The 21397-nt window shown below is 41.0% G+C and overlaps 1 protein-coding gene across 1 annotated transcript in view; it reads left to right on the plus strand.

Annotated features, from left to right (window-relative positions):
- LOC128203611 (uncharacterized) overlaps positions 1-21397 on the plus strand; it is a 29192-nt gene that overhangs the window by 1481 nt on the left and 6314 nt on the right. Inside the window, exons 2-4 of the mRNA XM_052905098.1 lie at positions 2004-2589; positions 8435-8593; positions 21136-21193. Of these exons, the coding sequence (XP_052761058.1) occupies positions 2032-2589; positions 8435-8593; positions 21136-21193 (775 nt within the window). The 5' untranslated portion in view covers positions 2004-2031. The remainder of the gene's footprint in view (positions 1-2003; positions 2590-8434; positions 8594-21135; positions 21194-21397) is intronic.

A 21397-nucleotide genomic window follows, 5' to 3' on the forward strand; every position in this document is an offset into this window, starting at 1 on the left:
AAAAGGCTGTACTGTACCTTATTTTTAACACAATCGCATTAATTATTCTAACATGTCATGTAGAAAAGTAAGGAGAGATTCTTTTTCCTCTGATATGAAGACACATGACACATGATAATCAGAACATATACAAAGAAACATACAGTCTTATAGAATAAAACTTTACGTAAATGTTATACAACAAACATATAAATCAGGTAAGAAGGATAACTATAAATATAATGAATAATACTGTATTATAAGATAACAATGCATCTACACATATACTGAAAAATAAGTGAATGAAGCATAGTTTTATAATTTCATTTACCTTATCTGCTGATACTACTACATGTATATATTATAGGCTGTAGGCCTGCATGGGAGTCGAACCTCCTACCCATAGATTGATAGTCAAGTGCGGTACCACTAGACCACGGATCAGCATCAATTTAATCATTCTCGTTCACCTGAGTGATGATGCTATGGGTTCCATAGATTGGATTTATCACGATAGGGGTGAGAGTTGTCTAGTGGTATAGGTGTCCGCCTCTCATCCAAGAGGTTTTGGGTTTGATCCCCATCAGGGTGAGAGTGGTCTAGTGGTTAAGATGCCTGCCTCTCACCCAAGGGGTTCAATCCCCACCAGGAGTACTTTCTCATGGCCTCTCAGAATGGACACAGTACTGGTTTCTGCCCAGGAAACGGACCCGGCAGTGATTCTATAAGCTTAACTTTCGTCACAATCGAGCTAAAATAAATTTGTATATACTAATCGAACCTGCGATTAGAGGTCAAAATTATATTTTTGCCCAATGGGATGACAGTATTTTTAAAATCTGCAGTACATCCACTTAAGTAAATTAGCAGTCAGCTGTTATAGGGGCTGAACCAGTAGACAAAATATTATGTCAAATACTAAGCTGATTTAAAGCTGCACTCTCACAGATTGAACGTTTTGTCAACTTTTTTATTCGTTGTCTTTGAATAAGCCAATATTTGCGAAAATGCATAAAAAACAGTTATATAAGACTGCTGACAAAAAATTGGATCATAGATTTTTATATTTAAGTTAAAAAAAATGATTTTTTTATGCATTTTTCTTAAACCATAAGTAACGGTTTTAACCATAAAACATTGGTGTTCGAGCGGAAATATAAAAATCTACGATCCGATTTTTTGTCAGCAATCTTATGTCATTGGTTTGCAAAAAATGCTGTTTCCAAGACAAAAGAAAATGTTGTAAAATTGGTAAATCTGTGAGAGTGCAGCTTTAAGGGTTATGTCAGTATGTATTTACCAAAATAAAGAGTTATGCGACTGCATCGCATTAAATTATTTATTTTGGTAAAAAAAAATAACCGTGAACCATTACAATGGTTATTACTTAAATAATTTTATGCTGTATAATATGTAATAATTTTAACCCCCTACAGATTCCACCATAGGGGATGTCCGTCCGAATATCATGCACATCATTTTATTTTATTGGTTGCCATGCCAACATAAAGAATCAATTTACTACAATTTATAAGGGTCCTATAATAACAGCAAAAATGTCGTGAAAAATGTGGTGGCTATTTCAACATTTTCTTAAAGATGCACTCTCACAGATTGAACGTTTTGACAACTTAAAAAAAAAAAATTGTCTTGGAACGTCCCAATTTATATCAAAATGAATGGAAACTAGTGATATACGACTGCTTACAAAAATCAGATCGCAGATTTTCATAGTTTAGTTAAAAAAAATGTGTTTTTCTTAAACCGTTAGTAACTCTTTAGCCATAAAACATCAATTTTTGTCGGAAATATGAACATCTGCGATCTGATCTTTTGTCAGCAGTCTTATATCACTAGTTTGTGGATATTTACGCAAAAATTCGCTCATTCCAAGAAAATAAATAAGTTGCCAAAACAGTAAATTTGTTAGAGTGCAGCTCTAATTTATGCTAGTAAATTGTATAAGAATCTGAAGGGGACTTTTATAATGTAAGTTATACTCAGTGACTTGTTTCTTTTACCAGTTATTGAATACAGTCTAATGGCAAAACAATGGCCTCTTATCGGGATTCGTTGAGGGAAGAGGAGGTCCAAAACTGGATCAAGGCCGCCCTCGCCCTCAACATCACCAAGGAGGGTTTACAAATTTTTGTGGAGGAGGTGCTGACATGCGTTCACCAGGACATCTATAACAACGTTAGAACATCCAAGGGTCTTCCAGGCGGGGCAACATGTGTACAATGTTTCACCGAGAACGTGTTGAAGTGCTCCACTCCTAAGATATGCACAAGTAAAAAAAACTGCAAATTTCATAACGGCCCTTCAAAACAGTATGTTCCTTGTCCAAATGGGATTTGTGAAGGCGTCCGTGATGAAATAGTTCAACATCACAGGTTTTCGGGACCATCCTGGAAGAACACGAACGCAGACAAATGGAGCACCATTCCCTGGGAGATAGCCAAGTGTTTCCTTCCTCCTGATGGCTACAAAACCGTGTCCTCCATCAAAGACAGTGACTTCAACGGCGTGATCAGCGTCATGATGAATTGCGAGGATTTCCAGAACAAGCTGTCGTTTATCGTTGCAACACAGCCAAATTTGTTAACAGAGGTAAACATATGAATCATACTATAATCATATTATGCGATTTCGATGACTTTTTAAAGCTGCACTCTCACAGATTGACAGTTTTGACTTTTATTTATTTATTTTTGTCCCAGAATCAGCTTATTTGGGCATCACTACATTTAGTTCGGTCATATAAGATAATTCACTAAAAAACAGCAAAAAAAACTCGTTTTTAGCTCTACTGGCCAAAGGCCAGAAGAGCTTATGCGATGGTAATGTGTACGTAGTATGTGCATCCGTGCGGTCGTGCGTTCGTGCGTCTGTAAACAATTGGTTGTGAACACGATACAGTCTTCAGTTTTGATTGTATCTCGATGAAACTTGTACAGTATCTAGATATCCATTAGAGCTCGGTTCCTTTCGAAAACCAGCCAGATCCGCCCATAAATGCCTAGATTATGGGCCATGAAAGGTTTCAAGAAATGCTTTCTATTTTTAGCCAGGTCTGCATGAGCGAATTCTATTTTTAGCCAAGTTTACATGTACATGTAAATTTAAGTCTAGAGTTAAGGGAGACAATTTGCAAGTCTAGGATTTTGAGAGACAATTTGCTTTTTGCTTCTGCAGTTGATTTTGTGAATTACTCTGCCTTGTTATTGTTGAAAGCCCAAAGGCCATTTTTTAGCTTTAAGTTCTGTAGTTTGCGCATTCATCTTAACAAAATTGGTTGTGAATGTTTAAGTGATGCACCTGGTGTCATTACTGGCCACACCCAGGGTTCACAGGTTTGGTAAACATAAATCTGGAAAGGTTTGAAAATCTTTTTGTGTGTTCGTGCATCCATCTCAGCACAATTGATTGTGAATGTTTGTTCAAATTGATCAATGTTTTCCTAGGCTGCCCTTGACTTTGACCTTTTGACCAACTTTTTTATGCCCCCGAATGTGGGCATATTAAAATCGCACAGTCCGTCCGTCCGACCGGCTCTGTAACTTTCCCTTGTATGGACAGATTTTAAAATAACTTGCCACATGTGTTCCACATACCAAGACGACGTGTGGCGTGCAAGACTCGTGTCCCTACCTCAAAGGTCAAGGTCACACTTGGTGTTTATTCACAATGGAGTGCTGCATATAAGGACATAGAGTATAGGTTGTCGTGTCCGGGCTGTAACTTTCTCTTGTATGGACAGATTTTAAAATAACTTGCCACATGCATATAAGGACATAAGAGTATAGGTTGTCGTGTCCGGGCTGTAACTTTCCCTTGTATGGACAGATTTTAAAATAACTTGCCACATGTGTTCCACATACCAAGACGACGTGTCGCGTGCAAGACCCGTGTCCCTACCTCAAAGGTCAAGGTCACACTTAGTGTTTATTCACAATGGAGTGCTGCATATAAGGACATAGAGTATAGGTTGGCGTGTCCGGGCTGTAACTTTCCCTTGTATGGACAGATTTTAAAATAACTTGCCAAATGTGTTCCACATACCAAGACGACGTGTCGCGTGCAAAACCCGTGTCCCTACCTCAAAGGTCAAGGTCACACATAGTGTTTATTCACAATGGAGTGCTGCATATAAGGACATAGAGTATAGGTTGTCGTGTCCGGGCTGTAACTTTCTCTTGTATGGACAGATTTTAAAATAACTTGCCACATGTGTTCCACATACGAAGACGACGTGTCACGTGCAAGAACCGTGTCCCTACCTCAAAGGTCAAGGTCACACTTAGTGTTTATTTACAATGGAGTGCTGCATATAAGGACATAGAGTATAGGTTGTCATGTCCGGGCTGTAACTTTCCCTTGTATGGGCAGATTTTAAAATAACTTGCCACATGTGTTCCACATACCAAGACGACGTGTCGTCTGCAAGACCCGTGTCCCTACTTTAAAAGTCAAGGTCACACTTGGTGTTTATTCACAATGGAGTGCTGCATATAAGGACATAGAGTATAGGTTGTCGTGTCCAGGCTGTAACTTTCTCTTGTATGGACAGATTTTAAAATTACTTGCCACATGTGTTCCACATACCAAGACGACGTGTCGTGTGCAAGACCCGTGTCCCTGCCTCAAAGGTCAAGGTCACACATAGTGTTTATTCACAATGGAGTGCTGCATATATATAAGGACATAGAGTATAGGTTGTCGTGTCCGGGCTGTAACTTTCCCTTGTATGGACAGATTTTAAAATAACTTGCCACATGTATTCCACATACCAAGACGACGTGTCACGTGCAAGACCCGTGTCCCTACCTCAAAGGTCAAGGTCACACTTAGTGTTTATTCACAATGGAGTGCTGCATACAAGGACATAGGGTATAGGTTGTCGTGTCCGGGCTGTAACTTTCTCTAGTATGGACAGATTTTAAAATAACTTGCTACATGTGTTCCACATACGAAGACGACGTGTCATGTGCAAGACCCGTGTCCCTACCTCAAAGGTCAAGGTCACACGTAGTGTTTATTTACAATGGAGTGCTGCATATAAGGACATAGAGTATAAGTTGTCATGTCCGGGCTGTAACTTTCCCTTGTATGGGCAGATTTTAAAATAACTTGCCACATGTGTTCCACATACCAAGACGACGTGTCGCGTGCAAGACCCGTGTCCCTACTTTAAAAGTCAAGGTCACACTTGGTGTTTATTCACAATGGAGTGCTGCATATAAGGACATAGAGTATAGGTTGTCGTGTCCGGGCTGTAACTTTCTCTTGTATGGACAGATTTTAAAATTACTTGCCACATGTGTTCCACATACCAAGACGACGTGTCGTCTGCAAGACCCGTGTCCCTGCCTCAAAGGTCAAGGTCACACATAGTGTTTATTCACAATGGAGTGCTGCATATATATAAGGACATAGAGTATAAGTTGTCGTGTCCGGGCTGTAACTTTCCCTTGTATGGACAGATTTTAAAATAACTTGCCACATGTATTCCACATACCAAGACGACGTGTCACGTGCAAGACCCGTGTCCCTACCTCAAAGGTCAAGGTCACACTTAGTGTTTATTCACAATGGAGTGCTGCATACAAGGACATCTAGGGTATAGGTTGTCGTGTCCGGGCTGTAACTTTCTCTAGTATGGACAGATTTTAAAATAACTTGCTACATGTGTTCCACATACGAAGACGACGTGTCATGTGCAAGACCCGTGTTCCTACCTCTAAGGTGAAAGATACACTAAGTGTTTATTCACAAGGGAATTCTGAATATAAGGACATAACAGTGTAGGTTGTCAAGTATGGGTGGTATTTTTTTTATGTTCAGAGGCAATTTAAAATAACTTGCCATATATATTTGACACGTAAAGGCAAGATCAACTTTTCATGTACTGACCTTGTTCGTAGGTCAATGTCACATTCGGGGGCATTCGTCACATACTGTGACAGATCTTGTTTAACTTTTAAAACTACAGAAATTTTTACTGTAAGTACAGTTTTTAAAGCATTTTTTTTTTGTCAGATGACTTTTACTTGGCACATATTAAAACAGTGCTCCAGCTAGGCCTAAATAGCAGGGTGGGGCACCCAGCTGCCCTTTTCCAGCACCCTGCTGCCCTTTACTACACCCTGCTGTGCCCTTTTGTTTGACAGAGTCAATTTTCAGAAATAAGTATGAAAATAATAAATATAAATAGTTTTGACACTAAATTAAAGAAAACAGCTAAGGTATTCATAACTAACTATTAGGATTGAAAGTAATTACAACAAATACACAATAAGAATTCAACATTGGCCCTTGCAAGTGCCCGATCAAGGCTCATTGAAAGTGACCTTTTTAACCTAGCACCCTGCCCTTTTCAAATCCTGGCTGGAGCACTGTTAAAATAGTTCATGCAACTAATCTGCTTACAATACTTTCTGGGCTCAGATGTTGAACGTGCTACGTTTTCAGGTAACCCAAACACAAAACATAAACTATATGTCTGTTGCCTTTTACCCATACATACATGCTGTAGATTGATATGATCACAAAAGCCATGCCAGTAGAGCATGGGCCCTTTTGGGCCTCTTGTTTCTAAAAGCGTTACTAACATTTTTAGCCATTAAACATCAATTTTCGAACAAAATAATATGAAAAACCCCCAGATCAGATCATTTGTCAGCAGTCTTATATCACTGGTTTCCAGACATTAACGCAAACATTGGCTAATTCCCAGACAAAACATGAAAACGTGGCCTAAACAGTCAATCTGTGAGAATTCAGCTTTTAAGAATGTTCATAATAAGTGTACAGTGCTCCAGCCAGGATTTGAAAAGGGCAGGGTGGAGTTTTGAAAAGGGCAAACTACATGAGTCGTGTAGGGGCGATTGGGGGTGGTTGTGGGAGGGGTCCACCCCTGTCACAAGGTTGTTTGTTTGTTGTTGTTGTTTTTTTTTTTTGGGGGGGGGGGGTCTCCACCTAGAATTTGATTTGTTTTCATACTCAATTTAAATCATTTTCCATGATTTCCAGACTTGAACAAAAAAAGTTTGTTTTTTTCTCCAAATTTGGAAGGGTGTGTTTGAATATCAAAATTAGAATTTGTCTTTTTGTCTGTGGTAGTATGATTGTACTTGTCTGGAGTCTCCTTTAGTGCAATGTCACATATTTCTCCAAAAATCAAAGACAGTTAAACATTTGAAGCAATCAAATAAATAAATACACAAAAAACAGATATGTAGGTGACGAATCTTAGTTTGGTACGATCGGGATTGGGTACGAATGTTACATTCAGCCTGGCTGTTTTTAATTGTCTTTGGTAAAATAACGTTTAATATGCTAATGTTTTAGAATATAATGACAATTAAAATCACTGCCCTTTCTTTAAAAATCACTTATAAAATATAGACCATTGATAAAATAACTCCGAAATTCGTTCTGACAAAATGGCGGTTTCGGCGAATTTTGACATGATCGTAACCACGATAGGTAAACATAAAGCATCAGCATATATTTGTGGGTTACAATGAAATTTTCATCAAGAATATTTTACAAATAAACTTTAAAAAACATTTACTGAAATAGTGAAGTATTTGATTGTGTTAGCGCCACCTTTGTTATGTTTACAAATCGGCAGTGACCGTCTGCTTCAAATCAACAATGTTTAAATGACGATTTTCGGCAGTACAATACAATTAACAATTATTTTAATAGATTTAATTGTGCTTGACAACATTTTTCACCATCCCTTCGCATTTTGTATCGCATTTACGAACTTTCATCATTAAATGAACGAATTCTCAATGTATATTCTGATTGGCTGACATTCAATAGCTCCGCCTCCTGCCGATGTTTCCCTATTTGTCTCTTCTTAATTATTGGATTAGAAGATGACCGATTATGAATACACAGGTCGTCTGCTCACTACACAAATACACAATTAGCTGTCATATGACTTGGACAAGGCACATGGGAATATGAAAGGGCAGTACGGCATTTTTTAAGCAGTCAATGGGGGCATGGTGACACCTAGCGGGAACACTATTATCATAAGTATTACGTAATTTGTCTCAATTATGACAGCGGATTAAGGGCTGCCGATCTTTTATAATGATTTCAATAGTAAAAAGGGCACAAACGGGATAATTGGTGCTAATAGAGCATTTGTGAAAAGGGCACTACTCAAAAAGGGGGCAGGGCGGTAAGAAAAGGGGCACGGGCGCTGCGCCATTGAAAAACGGGCTAGCTGGAGCACTGGTGTAGAATGTTTCAGTATTCACTTGAAGTTGCTCTGATTATTTTGTACATTCTTTACTCTAATCCAAACAACCAAGAAGTCTTAAAGTGAATATATAGTTACTACATATTGCATGATAGTATGCATTTCAATTTGTGCCATCTTCACCACAACTACAAGCTATGTTAGACAATACTTATTTCAAACATTACATTTAAGGTTCGGGACATTGGTCGACGCATACGCCATTCCCATGACCAGAGGGTCAAGAAAAAAGAACTAGGGGACTTTCTGGTCAAGCTACGCACCCTGCTGGAGGATAAGACTGAACTAGCAAACCGACCTGAGGCTCTACACGCTGCGGAACAGCTTAAGAAGGTACAAATTTACATTTTAGCGGACTAAACAGATTATACAGGTATGACTTTACAAGAGAGATGGCAAAATTGAACTAGCATACTGGCCAAAGGCACAACAAGCCGCGAAACAGATTAAACAGGTATGGCTTTCCATGATAGAGGCCACAATTGAACTAGCATACCGACCCTAGGTACGACATGCCGTGGAACAGATTAAACAGGTATGACGTTACATGATAGATGATACAACTGAACTAGAATACCGGCACATAGCACCACATTCCGTGGAACAGATTAAACAGGTATGACTTTACATGATAGAGAACACAACTGAACTAGCATACCGAATTAGGGCACCACATTCTGTGGAACAGATTAAAGAGGTATGACTTTACATGATAGGGAACACAGCTGAACTAGCATACCAATGTAAGGCACAACACGCCACAGAACAGGAACGAGAAATGGTATGAGTAAAAGATTACTTTTTGTATCAAATTTGTTGACGCGTGTAGAAATACATATCAACTTGATGGAAGGGCACTTTTGAATTATAACGTGTGCACTATTTTTTGTGTAGTTCAGGTATGAATATATTGAGAAGAAAAAAAAATAAAAAATATTATGTACGGTGAAACCTCGCAGACGACTTTTGAACTTGACTGCCAACTTCTGCGCATGTGCACACCCGAGTATGACTTATCATGTTAGGGGACACAATTGAACTAGCATACCCTAAGCTCAAAAAAGCGAAAAAGTGCTTCAACGGGTATGAACTTATATCCTAGAGGACATAAGGAAACTAGTATACCGACCTGAGAATCAACTGATTGAAGGTATGATTGCACGTGTACTTTTTTGTATCAGATTCGATAAACTCCTGCAAAGATATTTGTCTGCGAATTATATCGTGTGGAATACCTTTTATGCGGTTCAGGTATGAGTTTATTGAACACAATTTGGAATAGTATGGTTTGACCTTGCACCTAATCAGATCACTAGACTTAAGTGTAGGTGGGGGCCCCTATTCAACCTTGCACTTAATTATATCAACGGACTTTACTGTAGGCGAGGGGGGTCCCTTCTTGACCTTCCACTTTATCAGATCACCGGACTTTAGTGTAGGTGGGGTCTTTATTTTACCGTGTACTTAATTAAACCACCGGACTTTAGTGAGGGTGGGGTCCCTATTTGACCTTCCACTTAATAAGTTTAACAGACTTTAGTGTAGGTCGGGGCCCTATTTGACCTTCCACTTAATTAGATCAATATACTTAAGTGAAGGTGGGGTCCCTATTTGACCTTCCACTTAATAAGTTCAACAGACTTTAGTGTAGGTCGGGGCCCTATTTGACCTTCCACTTAATTAGATCAATATACTTAAGTGAAGGTGGGGTCCCTATTTGACCTTCCACTTAGTTAGTTCAACAGACTTTAGTGTAGGTCGGGGCCCTATTTGACCTTCCACTTAATTAGTTCAACAGACTTTAGTGTAGGTCGGGGCCCTATTTGACCTTCCACTTAATTAGATCAACATACTTTAGTGTAGGTGGGGTCCCTATTTGATCCACCTAATTAGATCACCAGACTTTAGTGTAGGTAGGGGTCCCTATTTGACCTTGCACCTAATAAGATTTACGGACTTTTGTGCAGATGAGGGTCCTTATTTGACCTTGCAATTAGATCAACAGACTTTAATGTAAGTGGGCGTCCATATTTGACCTTGCACTTAATTAGATCAACAGACTTTAATGTAAGTGGGTGTCTCTATTTGACCTTGGACTTAATTAGATCAACAGACTTTAATGTAAGTGGGCGTCCCTATTTGACCTTGGACTTAATTAGATCAACAGACTTTAATGTAAGTGGGTGTCCCTATTTGACCTTGCACTTAATTAGATCAGCAGACTTTAATGTAAGTGGGCGTCCCTATTTGACCTTGCACTTAATTAGATCAACAGACTTTAATGTAAGTGGGCGTCCCTATTTGACCTTGCACTTAATTAGATCACCTGACTTTCTGTAGGTGGGGCACTATTTGACCTTGCACATAATAAGATCACCGGACTTTACTGTAGATGTGGACCCTTTTTGACCTTTTACCTAATTAGATCACCGGACTTTAGTGTAGGTGGGGCCCCTATTTGACCTTGCACCTAATTAGATCACCAGACTTTAGTGTTGGAGGGAACCCCTATATGGCCTTGCACCTTAACAGATTTCCGGACTTTAGTGTTGGTGGGAACCCCTATATGGCCTTGCACCTAATTAGATTACCGGAGTTAAGTAAAGGTGAAAACCCCTAAATGCCATTGCACCAAAGTGTAGGTTGGTGTCTGTATTTGACATTGCACCTAATTAGATAACCGGACTATAGTGTTCTTTGGGGCCCCTTTTTAACCTTGTACCTAATTAGATCATCGGACTTTAGTGTAGGTCGGGTCCCTATTTGACCATGCACTTAATTAGATCACCAGACTTTAGTGTAGGTGGGGCCCCTATTTGACCTTGCATCTAATTACATCACCGGACTTTAGTGTAGGTGGGGCACCTGATAAGAATCCTGGACTTTAGTGTAGGTGGGGTCCCTATTTTACATTGCACCTAATAAGAACACTGGAAGTTAGTGTATTATTATGGGGGGGTCCCTATTTGACCTTATGTCTAATCAGATTACCGGACCTTTGTGTTGGTGGGGGCCATATTTGACCTTGCACCTAATAGGATCACCGGACTAAAGTTTTTGTGGGGGGTGCCTATTTGACCTTGAACCAAATTAGATCACCCGATTTTAGTGTAGGTGGGGGCCCTTATTTTACCTTGCACCTAATTAGATCACCAGACTTTGGTGTTGGTGGGGTCCCTATTTGACCCTGCTCTTAATAAGATCACCAGACTTTAGTGTAGGTGAGGTCCCTATTTGACCTTGCACTTAATTAGATCACCGGACTTTAGTGTAGGGGTGGTCCCTATTTGACCTGTACCTGATTAGATCACCAGACTTAAGTGTAGGAGGGGCCCTATTTGACCTTGCATCTAATTAGATCACCGGACTTTAGTGTAGGTGGGGTCCCTATTTGACATTGCATCTAAATTGATTACTGGACTTTAGTATTGGTGGGGTCCCTATTTGACCTTGCACCTAATAAGATCACCAGACTTTAGTGTAGGTGAAGTCCCTATTTGACCTTGCACTTAATTAGATCACTGGACTTTAGTGTAGGTGGGGTCCCTATTTGACCATGTACCTAATTAGATCACCTGACTAAAGTGTAGGTGGGGGCCCCTATTTGACCTTGCATCTAATTAGATCACAGGACTTTAGTGTAGGTGGGGTCCCTATTTAACATTGCATCTAATTGATTCCTGGGCTTAGTATTTGTAGGGTCCCTATTTGACCATGCACCTAATTAGATCAATGGACTTTAGTGTCTGTGGTGGTCCTAATTTGACAACTGCACCTAATTAGACTACCGGACTCTAGTGTAGGTGGGCCCCTTTTTGACCGTGCACCTAATTAGATCACCTGACTTTAGTGTAATCGGGTGTACCTATTTGAGCTTGCACCTAATTAGATCACCGGGATTTAGAATAGGTGAGGTCCCTATTTGACCGTGCACCTAATTAAATCACCTGACTTTATTGTAGGTGGGGGTACCTATTTGACCATGTACCTAATTTGATCACCTGACTTTAGTGTAGGTAGGGGTACCTATTTGACCTTGTACCTAATTAGATCACCTGACTTTAGTGTAGGTGGGGGTACCTATTTGACCTTGTACCTAATTAGATCACCTGACTTTAGTGTAGGTGGGGGTGCCTATTTGACCATGTACCTAATTAGATCACCTGACTTTAGTGTAGGTGGATGTACCTATTTGACCATTTACCTAATTAGATCACCTGACTTTAGTGTAGGTGGGGGTACCTATTTGACCTTGTACCTAATTGATCACCTGATTTTAGTGTAGGTGGGGGTACCTATTTGACCATGTACCTAATTGATCACCTGATTTTAGTGTAGGTGGGGGTACCTATTTGACCTTGTACCTAATTGATCACCTGATTTTAGTGTAGGTGGGGGTACCTATTTGACCATGTACCTAATTGATCACCTGATTTTAGTGTAGGTGGGGGTACCTATTTGACCTTGTACCTAATTGATCACCTGATTTTAGTGTAGGTGGGGGTACCTATTTGACCTTGTACCTATTTGATCACCTGATTTTAGTGTAGGTGGGGGTACCTATTTGACCATTTACCTAATTAGATCACCGGACTTTAGTGTAGTGGGGTCCCTATTTGACCTTGTACCTAATTGTTCACCTGATTTTAGTGTAGGTGGGGGTACCTATTTGATCATGTACCTAATTAGATCACCGGACTTTAATGTAGGTGGGGTCCCTATTTGTACTTGCACCTTATTAGATCACCGGACTTTAGTGTAGGTGGGGCCCCTATTTGAACTTGCACCTTATAAGATTACCTGACTTAAGTGTAGGTGGGGTCCCTATTTGAACTTGCACCTTATTAGATCAACGGTCTTTAGTGTAGGTGGTGTCCCTATTTGAACTTGCACCTTATTAGATCAACAGTCTTTAGTGTAGGTGGTGTCCCTATTTGAACTTGCACCTTATTAGATCAACGGACTTAAGTGTAGGTGGTGTCCCTATTTGAACTTGCACCTTATTAGATCACCGGACTTTAGTGTAGGTGGGGTCCCTATTTGTTCTTGCACCTTATTAGATCAACGGACTTTAGTGTAGGTGGGGTCCCTATTTGAACTTGCACCTAATTAGATCAACGGACTTTAGTGTAGGTGCGGGCCCCTATTTGTACTTGCACCTAATTAGATCACCTGACTTTAGTGTAGAAGGGGTCCCTATTTTTACTTGCACCTAATTAGTTCACCAGACTTTAGTGTAGGTGGGGTCCATATTTGAACTTGCACATTATCAGATCACCTGACTTTAGTGTAGGTGGTGGGTTCCTATTTTTACTTGCACCTAATTAAATCAACAGACTTTAGTGTAGGTGGTGTTCCTATTTGTACTTGCACCTAATTAGATCAACGGACTTTAGTGTAGGATGGGTCCCTATTTGTACTTGCACCTAATTAGATCACCGGACTTTAGTGTAGGTGGGGTCCCTATTTGTACTTGCACCTAATTAGATCAACAGACTTGATTGTAGGTGGGGTCCCTATTTGTACTTGCACCTTATTAGATCAACGGACTTTAGTGCAGGTGGGGCCCCTATTTGTGCTTGCACCTTATAAGATTACCTGACTTTAGTGAAGGTGGGGTCCCTATTTGAACTTGCACCTGATTAGATCAACGGACTTTAGTGTAGGTGGGGTCCCTATTTGTACTTGCACCTTATTAGATCAACGGACTGTAGTATAGGTGGGGTCCCTATTTGTACTTGCACCTTATTGGATCAAGGGACTTTAGTGTAGGTGAGGTCCCTATTTGTACTTGCACCTAATTAGATTACCTGACTTTAGTGTAGGTGGGGGTACCTATTTGACCTTGTACCTAATTAGATTACCTGACTTTAGTGTAGGAGGGGTACCTATTTGTACTTGCACCTAATTAGATCACCTGACTTTAGTGTAGGTGGGGTCCCTATTTGAACTTGCACCTAATTAGATCACCTGACTTTAGTGTAGAAGGGGTCCCTATTTGTACTTGCACCTAATTAGATCACCGGACTTTAGTGTAGGAGGGGTCCCTATTTGTACTTGCACCTAATTAGTTCACCAGACTTTAGTGTAGGTGGGGTCCCTATTTGAACTTGCATCTAATTAGATCACCGGACTTTAGTGTAGGTGGGGTCCCTATTTGAACTTTCACCTTATTAGATCACCTGACTTAAGTGTAGGTGGGGTCCCTATTTGACCTTGCACCTAATTAGATCAACGGACTTTAGTGTAGGTGGGGTTCCTATTTGAACTTGCTCCTAATTAGATCAACGGACTTTAGTGTAGGTGGGGTCCCTATTTTAACTTGCACCTTATAAGATCAACGGACTTTAGTGTAGGTGGGGTTCCTATTTGTACTTGCTCCTAATTAGATCAACGGACTTAAGTGTAGGTGGGGTCCCTATTTGTGCTAGCACCTTATTAGATCAACGGACTTTAGTGTAGGTGGGATCCCTAGTGTAGGTGGGATCCCTATTTGTACTTGCACCTAATTAGATTACCTGACTTTAGTGTAGGTGGGGGTACCTATTTGACCTTGTACCTAATTAGATTACCTGACTTTAGTGTAGGAGGGGCCCCTATTTGTACTTGCACCTAATAAGATCACCTGACTTTAGTGTAGGAGGGGTCCCTATTTGTACTTGCACCTAATTAGATCACTTGACTTTAGTGTAGGAGGGGTCCCTATTTGTACTTGCACCTAATTAGATCACCTGACTTTAGTGTAGGAGGGGTCCCTATTTGTACTTGCACCTAATTAGTTCAGCAGACTTAAGTGTAGGTGGGGTCCCTATTTGAACTTGCACCTGATTAGATCACCGGACTTTAGTGTAGGTGGGGTCCCTATTTGTACTTGCACCTAATTAGATCACCGGACTTAAGTGTAGGTGGGGCCCCTATTTGTACTTGCACCTAATTAGATCACCGGACTTTAGAGTAGGTGGGGCCCCTATTTGAACTTGCGCCTAATTTGATCACCGGACTTTAGTGTAGGTGGGGTCCCTATTTGAACTTGCACCTAATTAGATCACCGGACTTTAGTGTAGGTAGGGTACCTATTTGTACTTGCACCTAATTAGATCACCGGACTTTAGTGTAGGTGCGGGCCCCTATTTGTACTTGCACCTAATTAGATCACCGGACTTTAGTGTAGGTGGGGTCCGTATTTGTACTTGCACCTTATTAGATCAACGGACTTTAGTGTAGGTGGGGTCCCTATTTGTACTTGCACCTAATTAGATTACCTGACTTTAGTGTAGGTGGGGGTACCTAATTGACCTTGTACCTAATTAGATTACCTGACTTTAGTGTAGGAGGGGCCCCTATTTGTACTTGCACCTAATTAGATCACCTGACTTTAGTGTAGGAGGGGTCCCTATTTGTACTTGCACCTAATTAGATCACCGGACTTTAGTGTAGGTGGGGTCCCTATTTGTACTTGCACCTTATTAGATCACCGGACTTTAGTGTAGGTGGTGTCCCTATTTGTACTTGCACCTAATTAGTTCACCAGACTTAAGTGTAGGTGGGGCCCCTATTTGTACTTGCACCTTATTAGATCACCGGACTTTAGTGTAGGTGGGGTCTCTATTTGTACTTGCACCTAATTAGATCACCGGACTTTAGTGTAGGTGGGGTCCCTATTTGTACTTGCACCTAATTAGATCACCGGACTTAAGTGAAGGTGGTGTCCCTATTTGTACTTGCACCTAATTAGTTCACCAGACTTAAGTGTAGGTGGGGCCCCTATTTGTACTTGCACCTTATTAGATCACCGGACTTTAGAGTAGGTGGGGTCCCTATTTGAACTTGCACTTAATTAGATCACCTGACTTTAGTGTAGGAGGGGTCCCTATTTGTACTTGCACCTAATTAGATCACCGGACTTTAGTGTAGGTGGGGTCCCTATTTGTACTTGCACCTAATTAGTTCACCAGACTTAAGTGTAGGTGGGGCCCCTATTTGTACTTGCACCTTATTAGATCACCTGACTTTAGTGTAGGAGGGGTCCCTATTTGTACTTGCACCTAATTAGATCACCGGACTTTAGTGTAGGTGGGGTCCCTATTTGTACTTGCACCTAATTAGTTCACCAGACTTAAGTGTAGGTGGGGCCCCTATTTGAACTTGCACCTAATTAGATCACCGGACTTTAGTGTAGGTGGGGTCCCTATTTGAACTTTCACCTAATTAGATCACCGGACTTTAGTGTAGGTGGGGTCCTTATTTGACCTTGCACCTAATTAGATCAACGTACTTTAGTGTAGGTGGGGTTCCTATTTGTACTTGCACCTAATTAGATCACCAGACTTTAGTGTAGGTGGGGTCCCTATTTGTACTTGCACCTAATTAGATAATCTGACTTTAGTGTAGGTGGGGTCCCTATTTGTACTTGTACCTAACTAGATCAACGGACTTAAGTGTAGGTGGGGTCCCTATTTTTACTTGCACCTAATTAGATCACCGGACTTTAGTGTTGGTGGGGTCCCTATTTGTACTTGCACCTAACTAGATCAACGGACTTAAGTGTAGGTAGGGTCCCTATTTTTACTTGCACCTAATTTAATCACCGGACTTTAGTGTAGGTGGGGTCTCTATTTGTACTTGCACCTAATTAGATCACCGGACTTAAGTGTAGGTGGGGCCCCTATTTGTACTTGCACCTTATTAGATCACCGGACTTTAGAGTAGGTGGGGTCCCTATTTGTACTTGCACCTAATTAGATCACCTGACTTTAGTGTAGGTGGGGTCCCTATTTGAACTTGCACCTAATTAGATCACCGGACTTTAGTGTATGTGGGGTCCCTATTTGAACTTGCACCTAATTAGATCACCGGACTTTAGTGTAGGTGGTGTCCCTATTTGAACTTGCACCTTATTAGATCAACGGACTTTAGTATAGGTGGGGTCCCTATTTGAACTTGCACCTAATTAGATCACCGGACTTTAGTGTAGGTGCGGGCCCCTATTTGTACTTGCACCTAATTAGATCAACGGACTTTAGTGTAGGTGGTGTCCCTATTTGTACTTGCACCTAATTAGATGAACGGACTTTAGTGTAGGTGGTGGGTCCCTATTTGACCTTGCACCTAATTAGATCACCGGACTTTAGTGTAGGTGGGGTCCCTATTTGAACTTGCACCTAATTAGATCACCGGACTTTAGTGTATGTGGTTGGTCCCTATTTGAACTTGCACCTAATTAGATCACCGGACTTTAGTGTAGGTGGTGGGTCCCTATTTGACCTTGCACCTAATTTGATCAACGGACTTTAGTGTAGGTGGGGTCCATATTTGTACTTGCACCTAATTAGATCAACGGACTTTAGTGTAGGTGGAGTCCCTATTTGTACTTGCACCTAATTAGATCAACTGACTTTAGTGTAGGTGGGGTCTCTATTTGTACTTGTACCTAATTAGATCAACAGACTTTAGTGTAGGTGGGGTCCCTATTTGAACTTGCACCTAATTAGATCAACGGACTTTAGTGTAGGTGGGGTCCCTATTTGTACTTGCACCTAATTAGATCACCGGACTTTAGTGTAGGTGGGGTCTCTATTTGTACTTGCACCTTATTAGATCAACGGACTTTAGTGTAGGTGGGGCCCCTATTTGTACTTGCACCTTATAAGATTACCTGACTTAAGTGTAGGTGGGGTCCCTATTTGAACTTGCACCTTATTAGATCAACGGACTTTAGTGTAGGTGGTTTCCCTATTTGAACTTGCACCTTATTAGATCAACGGACTTTAGTGTAGGTGGGGTCCCTATTTGTTCTTGCACCTTATTAGATCAACGGACTTTAGTGTAGGTAGGGCCCCTATTTGTACTTGCACCTTATTAGATCAACGGACTTTAGTGTAGTTGGGGTCCCTATTTGAACGTGCACCTTATTAGATCAACGGACTTTAGTGTAGGTAGTCCCTATTTGAACTTGCACCTAATTAGATCAGCGGACTTAAGTGTAGGTAGGGTCCCTATTTGTACTTGCACCTAATTAGATCAACGGACTTTAGTGTAGGTGGTGGGTCCCTATTTGACCTTGCACCTAATTAGATCACCGGACTTTAGTGTAGGTGGGGTCCCTATTTGAACTTGCACCTAATTAGATCAGCGGACTTTAGTGTATGTGGTGGGTCCCTATTTGACCTTGCACCTAATTAGATCACCGGACTTTAGTGTAGGTGGTGGGTCCCTATTTGACCTTGCACCTAATTTGATCAACGGACTTTAGTGTAGGTGGGGTCCCTATTTGTACTTGCACCTAATTAGATCAACGGACTTTAGTGTAGGTGGGGTCCCTATTTGTACTTGCACCTAATTAGATCAACTGACTTGAGTGTAGGTGGGGTCTCTATTTGTACTTGTACCTAATTAGATCAACAGACTTTAGTGTAGGTGGGGTCCCTATTTGTACTTGCACCTAATTAGATCACCGGACTTTAGTGTAGGTGGGGTCTCTATTTGTACTTGCACCTTATTAGATCAACGGACTTTAGTGTAGGTGGGGCCCCTATTTGTACTTGCACCTTATAAGATTACCTGACTTAAGTGTAGGTGGGGTCCCTATTTGAACTTGCACCTTATTAGATCAACGGACTTTAGTGTAGGTGGTGTCCCTATTTGAACTTGCACCTTATTAGATCAACGGACTTTAGTGTAGGTGGGGTCCCTATTTGTTCTTGCACCTTATTAGATCAACGGCTTTTAGTGTAGGTGGGGTCCCTATTTGTTCTTGCACCTTATTAGATCAACGGACTTTAGTGTAGTTGGGGTCCCTATTTGAACGTGCACCTTATTAGATCAACGGACTTTAGTGTAGGTAGTCCCTATTTGTACTTGCACCTAATTAGATCAACGGACTTTAGTGTAGGTGGTGTCCCTATTTGAACTTGCACCTTATTAGATCAACGGACTTTAGTGTAGGTAGGGTCCCTATTTGTACTTGCACCTAATTAGATCAACGGACTTTAGTGTAGGTGGGGTCCCTATTTGTACTTGCACCTAATTAGATCAACGGACTTTAGTGTAGGTGGGGTCCCTATTTGACCTTGCACCTAATTAGATCAATGGACTTTAGTGTAGGTGGGGTCCCTATTTGTACTTGCACCTAATTAGATCAACGGACTTTAGTGTAGGTGGGGTCCCTATTTGTACTTGCACCTAATTAGATCAACGGACTTAAGTGTAGGTGGGGTCCCTATTTGACCTTGTACCTAATTAGATCGTCTGACTTTAGTGTAGGTGGGGTCCCTATTTGTACTTGCACTAAATTAGATCAACGGACTTTAGTGTAGGTGGGGTCCCTATTTGACCTTGTACCTAATTAGATCATCTGACTTTAGTGTAGGTGGGGTCCCTATTTGTACTTGCACCAAATTAGATCAACGGACTTTAGTGTAGGTGGGGTCCCTATTTGACCTTGTACCTAATTAGATCACCGGACTTTATTGTAGGTGGAGTCCCTATTTGTACTTGCACCTAATTAGATCACCGGACTTTATTGTAGGTGGAGTCCCTATTTGTACTTGCACCTAATTAGATCACCTGACTTTAGTGTAGGTAGGGTCCCTATTTGTACTTGCACCTAATTAGATCAGCGGACTTTAGTGTAGGTGGGTCCCTATTTGTACTTGCACCTAATTAGATCACCGGACTTTAGTGTAGGTGGGGTCCCTATTTGTACTTGCACCTAATTAGATCAGCGGACTTTAGTGTAGGTAGGGTCCCTATTTGTACTTGCACCTAATTAGATCAACGGACTTTAGTGTAGGTGGGGTCCCTATTTGACCTTGTACCTAATTAGATCAACTGACTTTAGTGTAGGTAGGGTCCCTATTTGTACTTGCGCCTTATTAGATCAACGGACTTTAGTGTAGATGGGGTCCCTATTTGAACTTGCACCTAATTAGATTACCGGACTTTAGTGTAGGTGGGGTCCCTATTTGAACTTGCACCTAATTAGATTACCGGACTTTAGTGTAGGTGGGGTCCCTATTTGTACTTGCACCAAATTAGATCAACGGACTTTAGTGTAGGTGGGGTCCCTATTTGACCTTGTACCTAATTAGATCAACTGACTTTAGTGTAGGTAGGGTCCCTATTTGTACTTGCACCTTATTAGATCAACGGACTTTAGTGTAGGTGGGGTCCCTATTTGAACTTGCACCTAATTAGATTACCGGACTTTAGTGTAGGTCGGGGCCCAATTTGAACTTGCACCTAATTAGATGAATGGACTTTAGTGTAGGTCGGGGCCCAATTTGAACTTGCACCTAATTAGATCAATGGACTTTAGTGTAGGTAGGGTCCCTATTTGACCATGTACCTGATTATTTCACTGGTTTTTTGTGATGGTCGGGGCCCCTGTTTGACCTTGCATTTAATAAGATCAACGGACTTTGGTGTAGGTGGGGATCCATATTTATTTGACCATGTACCTAATTAGATCACCGGACTTAAGTGTAGGTGGGAGTCCCTATTTGACCTTATTAGAAGCGAGGCCAAACCAAGGTTGCGTACCGATGGGTCACGACCCATGACAGACCCACGACTCAAATCGTCAACTGGTTTGAACCCTCCCACGTCTTAAACGTACGAAGTGGTGGCTTCGAAATTATTAAGTCGTGGCAAAAGCATGCAAGTCGTGGGAACGAGTAATTTAGTCGTGATCACGAGATAAAAAATAGTTTTATTAACACATGTCACCTCTATGACAACGTACTTACACTTTCTAATGTAGTAAAACTGTTTTCCGTTCAAATTGTCTTTATAATATAAGTTTATTATTTATATTTTTTTGTAAAATAGCCTTTGAATTATGGGATGCTGAATGTCTTGATCTTTTTTGTTGACAGCTGGAAAAAGACGATTTCAAGATCAGTGCTGAGAACGAAGGGGAGATAGTGAAGGAAGGTAAGAGATGCTTTTGATCAAATTGACGTATATGGATATGGATAACTGTGTGTATGGTGGCTTACGTAAAGAGCTAGCTTGTGGTTGCTTATGAGAAGTAGGGTGTAGGTCACTGTTTCTAAGAAAGAAAAATGGTTTCCGCCCACTAACTTTCGTAAAGAAAGATAAGATAGTGTTGAAACTCTGCATTTCTAGCACACTGGA

This window comes from Mya arenaria, chromosome 9, assembly GCF_026914265.1.
Source record: "Mya arenaria isolate MELC-2E11 chromosome 9, ASM2691426v1".
NCBI lineage: Eukaryota > Metazoa > Mollusca > Bivalvia > Myida > Myidae > Mya > Mya arenaria.